This window comes from Pollicipes pollicipes, unplaced genomic scaffold (genome assembly GCF_011947565.3).
Source record: "Pollicipes pollicipes isolate AB1234 unplaced genomic scaffold, Ppol_2.1 Scaffold_6686;HRSCAF=7923_pilon_pilon_pilon, whole genome shotgun sequence".
Lineage (NCBI taxonomy): Eukaryota > Metazoa > Arthropoda > Thecostraca > Pollicipedomorpha > Pollicipedidae > Pollicipes > Pollicipes pollicipes.
In genome coordinates this window covers 42,297,695-42,306,782 of record NW_023596921.1, presented here as the reverse complement: position 1 = coordinate 42,306,782, position 9,088 = coordinate 42,297,695, and the positions used below count along the sequence as shown (strand labels likewise).

The following is a 9,088-nucleotide window of genomic DNA, read 5'->3' as shown; positions in this document are numbered from 1 at the left end:
GCTGTACGTTGTGCGGGGACAAACGCGTGGTTTCCGTTACGACGTTGGGCACAGGGAAGCAGAGTGTGATGTACGCCATCATATTGTGAGCAGAACGGTAGAGCATGATTTCTGTATTCTAATTTACAGTCACGTTATGCTACCTAAACGTGAAATCGCAGGTCTGATACCACATCAGATAATGCATGTATGTCCGGTAGATTTTCATAATACGTCATGTAATAATGCATGATGCATTTGGCTGGCTCACATGACATGAGCTTATAAAGCCTGTCAGCGACACATCCGGGGCGACATTGGGTATGTTCAACTTGATTTACTGTAACCTCGTCGCCGCTTTAAAAGAAGTAGCAACCCTTGGTTGACTCGCCAGCAGACATGATATTGATGGGGCTGACCAAGAGCGTAAAATTCATTATATGCAGCTGTTTCGAAGGACGCCGTTGTACGCCGACTATCCAAGAAACCTTGTTACCCTTGATATGCGCGTTCTGATGTCCTATGTCGGCAATTTATGTGCAGTACACATATATGCAGTGAGTCGCATATGTCATATGTAGCCACCTGCCACTGTCTCCCCACACTTAACTGGGAGGAGTATAGCGAAAGCCTAGCCTAGCATATTTACTTCGCGAAAGCAACTGTGCGAATATAAACCCAGTGAAACATTTGGTTTCGGCTGCCAATAGGACGAGTCGTTTTGCCTAGTCACCTACTCGAATGAAACACCCTAAAGAATGATGACCACAGCGACATGCTGCGGTGATAGCATTACTGTGCAAGACAACGGTACGTCACCGTGAAAACCCCATGACAAGTGTCTCCCCAGTTTTGCACGACATTGAAACAACAGCCCTTAAAGACTTTCCTCATGACGCAACACTGAATCAGATGGAAGGCGTGGATGTGGGAAGGGCTGACAAAAATTGTCGCACGAGCGCAACAAAGGTGTTGCATTGCCTTCCGCTCGCAACCTTGAAGCATACCAACGTGATGCAGCATTTCTGTGCCGATTGCCCGCCAGCAAAGCGGAGGAAAAGTATCACATGACGTCGACCTTGATCGTGCGCCGACTGCGAGCTGTGCTGTAGTTCCCGTATTACGTGTCAGCCCGTGAGTGTGTCTTTGCAACATTGCTACACGACCTGAGGAAACGAAACCTTGCTACACACATCGCCTAAGGGACAGGACGCTGCGTCCGACGGCGCGCGACCTCACCTGATCCTTGAGGAAGAGGGAGCAGTTGTCGGCGTTGCGCGTGGCGTGCACCAGCACCTTGGCGGCGCCGTTGTGCAGCAGGAGGCGGACGGCGCCGATGTTGAGGAACGTCAGGTTGGCCAGCGCCGCCGAGGCCAGCAGCAGCGTCTCCACAGAGTCGGTGGTCGCCGCCAGACCTGGCGTGCGGGCGCCCCGGTCAGAGCTCGTCCAGACACGCTGCTCAGCCGCCGCGATGGTGCGAGCGAACACGCTTGGTCAGAGCATCACGAACACGCTTGGTCAGAGCATCACGTACAGCTGGGAAACGGCAGCATGCTGCTCAGGTCTTCGTTCAACCGGTGGAACCCTAATCAGACGTGGATCGGACCGACCATGCAGCCCTGTCTATCTTGCTCCCCTCAGTCACGGTGTGGCGAGACTACGCCGATCCGCACCCGAGGGAACCCAGAGCTCGGTCCGTCGCTCGCCAGTGCTCGCGGCGTGCTCACCAGTCAGCTCGCGTATGATGTCCTCCACGTGGTCGCTGATGCCGCGCACGTGGTGGATGCTGTCCACCCAGGGCGAGGTGACCTGCGCGATGACGCCGGCGCACTCGGAGCGCTCCTCCTCGGTGGAGCGGGGGTCCGCCAAAATCCCGGTCACCAGCCGGAGACCGTCCGCCTGCCGGGGGAGGTCACGGGGTCAGCCATGTCACGTGTCGCGGTCGCGGTCATGCCGCAGCCCGGTCGCGCTCCAAGCGTTATCACGCCTCCGTGCTCGATGGGGAGTGTCTGGTCGTCGCGACAGGCCTGCCCCCATCACTGAACGGTCAGGGGGTGGCACAACGGGCCGGATCATGCCTGGCCTCATGGACCTGTCCTGTCCTGCGTCATGTCTTGGCGGCGTGCTGCCATGGACTATGTCCAACAGCGCAGACAATGGTGGGGCAACAGCGGCCAATGGTAGGGCACGACACTGCTCACGCGAACACTGGCAGGCGGTGAGGAACAACGCGCCAGGGAGTCGAACCGAAGCTGTTCCTGTGCCCATCTCAGAAATACACAGCTTGCATTCTTGTAGCCGGCTTTCAGTGGGCGAGTCCCAAAATGAGACCTTGGCTCACCGCATGGCGACAACATCTGGCTATTGAGGCCGCTGCTAAGACACATCACTCTGCTGCATGAACGATTAACACCCATGCTGCAAATATCGGCTTCCATTGGTGCCGCCAAAACAGATGTGCATTCAGTTATCTTATTATGACGCAGGCACAAGCGCACGCAGCCTACGATAAGAGCTTCCGTAAACGCAGTAAGTGCATTTACATAAGATGCAAAGCCCCTGTACAGGTAGCGCTTTCCAGGAGCTGTAAAGAGCTCCTTGCAGCAGCTCTTTGCAGCAATCCAATGGCATTACAGATGCTCAAGCTTACAGCAGATAGTCAGATGTGTTCCAAATTTCTCGGTGCACACACTAGCACCCGATGTTCTCCACTACTGTCATCGCTCCACGACACCGGCGTCACTTTCTAGACTATTGAGGAGGTAGAGCCCTAACCATTTGAAATTTTAGCATCACTATATGAATAAATGATAACGGACTATCCATGGCTATTTTCGTAGCCGAATCAGGTGCATCGCATGGCGTGAGTCATGCGGATGAGTTAAGGGTAAGTTAGATTGTAAGTGTTAATATCAAAGTGAAAATTAATTTATTTTTATTTGCGGAGATCAAGAGATGTTAAGTTGATTTTAAATCTTCACCAATCGGATAAACACAGCAGCCATATTCATGAGTGCACGTTCATAGCCAACACCCTGAAATGAAGAGAAAGAACTCCCAGTTTACAACATGAAGTCGCCCAACACCATAACCAAAACATTATTTAACATCGCTGAAATACTGGCAGAAATGCAGGCATTACCCCGCCCCAGCATGCCATGTATGGCGTTCAATCTTCAGTGGCTCTGGCTAAGACCCGGCCTCAAACGAGGTGCACGCTGGCTGGTAAAACTGTGGTTAAGGCCTTCCTAGAGGCCGTTCGTGCGGCGCCGTTTTTGTTGACGTGCCACTGACGCGTCCACTCTCCACCACGAGGCTACTCATCCCTCGTTGGGCCATTCACGAGCGCGGCCGCTGGTGCAGGTGGTGGCCATACGTGAGAACCACACACCGGGGAATGCAGGCCAGCCTCGCAAGGATACCTGCTGTCGGAAAAACGGGGATCACGCGCCCGTTCGTGCGCGGCCGCCGGCCGGGCGAGCCACTCGGGAGGCTGCGGTCGGCGCCGGACCAGCGCCGGCCGCCGTGCGTGCTCGCCAGATCCTGGTAGCTAATCAGGGGAGCCACTGAGGCGGCCAGACGCGGCCCAACTGCTCCCGCGGCCCGGCGCGGCAGGGCGGCAGAGCGGCCGCCCGTGTGCAGCGGGTCACGCACCTCCGCTGCTTCTGAGGCCGGCCAACGGATCGGGGCTTCCGCGGACAGGTGGTGCACGCGGCAAGCTGCTAGTGTTCGGCTGGATCGGTCCGACGGGGGTGGTCTGTGGGTGGACCGGGCCCACCGGGGTAGTCTGTGGGTGGACCGGGCCGACCAGGGTGGTCTGTGGGTGGGTGGACCGGGCCGACCGGACCGACCGGGGTAGTCTATGGGTGGATCGGACCGGACGGGGTCGTCTGTGACTGGGTCGGGCCGACCGCGAGTGGTCTGTGGGTGGACCAGGCCGGCCAGGGTGGCCTTTGGGTACACCGGGCCGACTGGGGTGGCTTGTAAGTGGATTGGGCCGACAGGGGTGGTCTGTGGGTCCCTCCGCTGAGATCCTGAGTGTGACAGTGTATTGGTCCCGCGGCTTGAAATAGATTTTGCAAGTGTGAACTGGTCGACGAACTGGTGTTCCTTTCACGGGGTATGACAGACATGTCGTCGGGGTTTTCTGAGGTCATTAAGTCATGATATGCATGGCAAATCCAGAAATTAGGTGTGGACGCAGACTGCTCTTGCTAATGGGTCAGAATAATGACCGGTTGTTATGTAATATCTATCCGTGGGATTAAACGATGGTTGCATCTGGGATGGCCGGAGACTTCCTATCAGCGGCTCAATTGTTTGAGCTCCAGACCGACAGGCGGCACCAGAATACCATGGAGCTGACAAGATCTGTCGGTTCTCGTCAGAGGAGCAGAAATTTCACTCGTTTCATGATTAAGTGTCCATCAAGGGTGGAAAGACCAGCTATTAGCGAACAAGCTGCCGAGCTGAGGGCTTGGAGTCGGGTGAAGTATGTTTGCTAAGCGGGTAAGCTTTTACCTAAGTGCTGAGCAAACAAATCTTTCATTCCAGAAGACGGAAGCGACATATCATAGCGTCACTTCTTCACCAAACATTCCGCCAATGCAGGGCGGCAATATGACCTCGGTGGGATAACAAAGACCTTACACACCTCGTTGTTTGGTGTGGGGAGGGGGAAGGTCGTCATGTCAACCGTAAAAACAATCAGTTGCCGCTAACAACCGAGCACCACATCGGGCCTCCTCTCGTCAACTAACGACCGTCAGCGGCAGGTGCTTACCTTCTCGAAGGCCTTGATGCCCTGCGAGACGCAGCAGACGGTGGCGAGCGCGCGCAGCGCCTGCGGCCGCAGCTGGCGGCGGCGGCCGGAGACGAGCGCCACCAGCCGCGAGACGGCGCCGTGCGCACACAGCACGCGACACAGCCGGCCGCCGTCCAGGCCGACAGAGGTCAGCGAGCGCAGGCCCAGCTTCAGGCAGAGCACGTCGCGCTCCGGCGACAGCGAGCTCAGCATCACCTGCCGCAGGCGCGCGGTCAGCACCGCCGGCAGTGACGTCACGCGGTCTGACGTCACCGGGTGACCTCGGCGGCAGACGGCGCGTCGCGCGGCGAAATACTGGGAAAACTACGCCGGTGACCGGTAAAGCTATGCTCAAAACAGGAAACTGATCGAGCAGACAGCGTTTGCCAGATGAACGCGATAACCCAGCAAAAAGGAGAAGAAAAAACATTACCCACGTCTTTTCGAATGATTTTGCAGCAAATGGATTATTTGCAGCCCGAGCTCAAATATCGCGGTCAGCGCTCGTAACTCAGGCAAACAAACTCACCCCGGTGACATCACCATGCCCGGTCACGATCAGCGGCAGCACGTCAGGTGGCCACACCAGCCTCATTGAGGAGCACAGCTGCTCACCTTAACTTCTTCGCCGAGAATGAGATCGACCAGGTGGTTGAAGGCCTGCGCTAGCGAGGCCAGCACTTCCACCAGATCGTCGACCTTGAACGTGCGGTTCATCTGGCCGCAGGACTTGACGTACTCCAGCATCTTCTCCATCAGGGAGCGCAGTTTGTCGAGGTTCTGCACGTGCGAGGCCTGACCGTCCGGATGCGAGATCACGTACTCTCGCACGAAGCTTTGGATCGCCTCGGTGACCGTCTGCGCTATCCGAGGGACCTCCTTGATGTCCAGCTCCTCCATTCGACTGTGCAAAGGTATACACGAAAGCGTTACCGACTCTGATCCCTCGCTCTCGTGTCTGCAAGCCGTGGCGAACCACTACGGTTTAGTTCGCCATGACGTTTCCAATAGTTCTCTCGACTAGAGTCCAATATGCCAGAGAGGCAATACAACAGTTTGTGGGCAAGTTCAACGACACAACACACTCCGTTAGGATGAAATGGCGCAACGGTGAGCGAATGAAATGCAACAAATCCTTTATGCAGAGAAGACAACGCCAGTCGGGTTCGAACTGGCTGATGACCACAATGTACACCGCTAGATTCGAAAGACTTCTCATCTGTGACTAAAAAGTTGGAGCCATCACATCCACGACTGCTGTCTATCTGGACAAACGAGTGCCACCCTGCACAATCTGCACACTGCGCACACACTCGTAAACTCACGAGAAGAGCGAGGCGAAGTCCCGGCTGACGGTTTTGGCGCGGACCTGAATGTCCCGGATGTTGGTTCGCGCGTTCCTCGCGGCCAGCGCGAGCAGGTGCGACATGTCCGAGATGACCGACTTGCTCTTGCAGCGTGTTCATGCATTCGACGTCCACCTCCCAGCACTGCTCCTGCAGCCAGTGGCGCACTGACGGGACCTGCACGCCACGGGTCAGGTCAGGTCAGCTGGGGTCACTCCGGGATCACTCCGGCCAGTGGAAGCTACAAGCGTCAGGTGAGGTCGCGTAACAATCAGTTAAGTCAAATTAGGCCACGTGACGTCAGGTGAGGTCGTGCAAGATCAAATGATTCATGTGAGGTCATCCCAGGTCATGTGGTGCCAATCGCGCTCTAGTCGCGATACCTGGGCAGGGCAGACTGAGCGAGTCAAATGGCTGACCTTTCCACCTCTAAAGCACCCGGCTGAACGCTGCACACGTGTTACATGAACCAGTGACAAGGTTTACTACCCAGTGGAATGTATGACTGCTTGATGTAGCATATACAACAGCATGAGATAATTGTTAATTCCAGCTACGAATAATCCTGTGCCGCCATGTTGTTCTGTGCTTGTCTCTGATCTCCGCTTCCAGCCAAGCATTTGTCGGTCAGACCAGCCCATTCCTGTTAGCTAGCTGGCGGTCAGCACTAAGAGTCGTGGAAACTTCCTGATCAGTTAAGCCATTGGCGGAGACCTTAGAGGCCCAGACACGTTTTGTTCACCACTTATGTCATTTCACCTTCGTCAGTTTCCCGTATACTGTGCCAATCAAGGACAAGAGGAACTCCAATCGCCCATTGTCTAAAAGAATACGCTTTTCTGACGCCAACCAATATCGTAAGGTGATTTTCAAGGTAACTGGATGCGAAAGCAAGCGTTCTCTGCGTGATTAATGCAGTGACGGTGATACGTTCCACTCAGACAGACATGTCTTTTCCGCGGAAACTACGCGAATAACATTGAAGTGACTCGCTAATAAAGACGTTTAAAAATGTTGCCATTTGGTCTGGCGATTCCCAGGCAGACTCATGCCGCATCACTTTGAAACATAACCACAGTGGACAATTTCAAATGCCTGTGGCATGTTACTTGCGCTGCGCATGCATGCGTACATATATTAGTGTTTGAAAAATGGCCAGCTAGCATTAACTTACTCAAGGCCTGTGCATCATGTGCCTGGCAGCCAAATCCTTCCAATGCCTCGCTCTTGCTACCAAGCATGCGGCCCAAATCGGCAATTTCCTTTTCACTTTCAGGCGAACGTCTTCACGAGAAGCACGCTTGCATGTCCCGCTACTCGAAGCCGCGCCGCCGCCCGTCCGGCCGCGTGCGGCCTCCAAGCGCGTGCGCCGGCAGACGGGGCCGTGCACGCGGCTACGCCCGCACGGGCGTGCGCGGGCCGGTGTCGCGTCAGCGGCGCCTTCTGATTGGGCCGCAGCGCGCACGCTCGCCGCGCGCACGGACTGGAAACATCCGGGACGCGAGAGGGCGCGGTATGCGGAGGGGATCAGCCCAAGGTGGCCGTTTTCCTCGTCTGCGGCCGGCGTAAACTGCTCACGGCTGCCTATATCGGGGGTGGACGCGGATGCGGCACGGGATAGTGATCGGGCAAGTGCCGAGATCGTCGCCAATCGGGGCGGGGACGATCCGCTGAATGGAGTGATCATCCGACAGAGCTTTCCTCTCGCCGTAGCGGTCTGTGCGGCGAGTGCTGCTAGGAAACGGAATGCTCTCATGAACGCGATCATCTCTGATCTATAAATAACGCGAGGCAGTGGCCGGTTAGCGCCATGCCGAAGTGCGGCCGAGCGTAGCTACCGAAACAGGCGAAAGAAATAGCCGCCGCGTGCCACACCATCAGCTTTTCACAGCCGCCATCACACCCGCGCGTGCCGCATTATCGGTCCCTGGACACAGTTCACGGTCACGACACGAGAGTCTATTGGCTATGGGGCTGACGTGTCTGCATTGCTCCAAGCCTGGTCACGGTCATCTGGTCGGTGATAGATTGTGGTAATCGACAGAGCCGGCATCAAACTGTCATTAGCCTCTGGGTCGCCAGAGCGATCTCGCAGCGGGTGTACGCATGCCGAATTACTGCTGCCCAAATTCGGTCGACGCGAAGTTAGACCGCGAATTTTCCAAAACCCCCGCAAATCCCGGGCTCGGAATTCCAGTGCCAATCGTCCACAAGGCTGTCTGTCGAATTTGGCGTATTACGCATTGTGGTCTCGCCTATAAATGCGTGTCTCCCGCAGAGACAACACACCCAGCGTGATATCGATGCTTAGCATACCACTCCATCTCGTATGGCATCTCCCCCACAGACATCAGCCGACAACACTGAAGGAGACACTCCCGTGCTCAGCGGGGTCCCAATCCACGGGCACTTCTGTTTTGGCGCGCGCTGCCCGAGCTTGAGTTACTTAAACCCCATCACCAGCACGGGTCATCCGTCCAGCGATGTCAGTCTCACCCAGGCCACAGATTCCACAGGTCCCCCAGGCCAGGGACACCTCCTGAACCTCAGCACGTGTTACCAATACTGAGGCAGATATTCGTATCAGTTGGTTTCCAATGCGTCTTGGTTTGATTGGGATTATAGCCCCTTCGCCTCTTCGTGACCATTTTAGGGATGAAGGGATAGTGACGAGGTGAGATAATACTGCATGCACATGGAAGTTCCCAGCGGAGACCTATCTTTAGACCTCTCCCGCCCAAGGACCCTCTTAGGGGCGTGTGCTTAACACTCGGTCGAGCACAGGGGTCACTTAAGCCCACTTACAGTTTGTGCCGTGAACCTCGCCTCGGATCGACGTAGCGTCGCGAGATTTTAGGACGAAGCGTGAGCGATGAGAGAAGGGCGGATGCCATCAAGTCTAACTCAAGTTTTGGGACATCTCCCTCTCCTGCGCATGCCATCTAGTTCGGGGACACCT

At 55.9% G+C, this 9,088-nt stretch overlaps 1 protein-coding gene across 1 annotated transcript; it reads right to left on the bottom strand.

The window, feature by feature from the left end:
* Positions 1-1,068: 1,068 nt before the first annotated feature.
* On the bottom strand, positions 1,069-6,229 carry LOC119108580 (protein inscuteable homolog). Its single transcript, XM_037232170.1, has 5 exons — positions 6,109-6,229; positions 5,399-5,687; positions 4,763-4,999; positions 1,707-1,878; positions 1,069-1,394 (listed from the first exon to the last, which is right to left on the bottom strand). The coding sequence occupies exons 1-5, from the start codon at positions 6,210-6,212 to the stop codon at positions 1,165-1,167; spliced, it is 1,032 nt and encodes a 343-aa protein (XP_037088065.1). The 5' UTR covers positions 6,213-6,229; the 3' UTR covers positions 1,069-1,164.
* Between the last annotated feature and the right edge of the window lie 2,859 nt (positions 6,230-9,088).

Excerpts from the sequence above, each read along its gene's own strand:
- LOC119108580 (XM_037232170.1), bottom strand. The coding sequence starts at position 6,212 with ATGTCGCACCTGCTCGCGCTGGCCGCGAGGAACGCGCGAACCAACATC. Across the intron at positions 5,688-6,108 it reads GACTTCGCCTCGCTCTTCTC|TCGAATGGAGGAGCTGGACA; the intron begins GTGAGTTTACGA and ends ACCTTTGCACAG. Across the intron at positions 1,879-4,762 it reads GCATCAAGGCCTTCGAGAAG|GCGGACGGTCTCCGGCTGGT; the intron begins GTAAGCACCTGC and ends CTCCCCCGGCAG.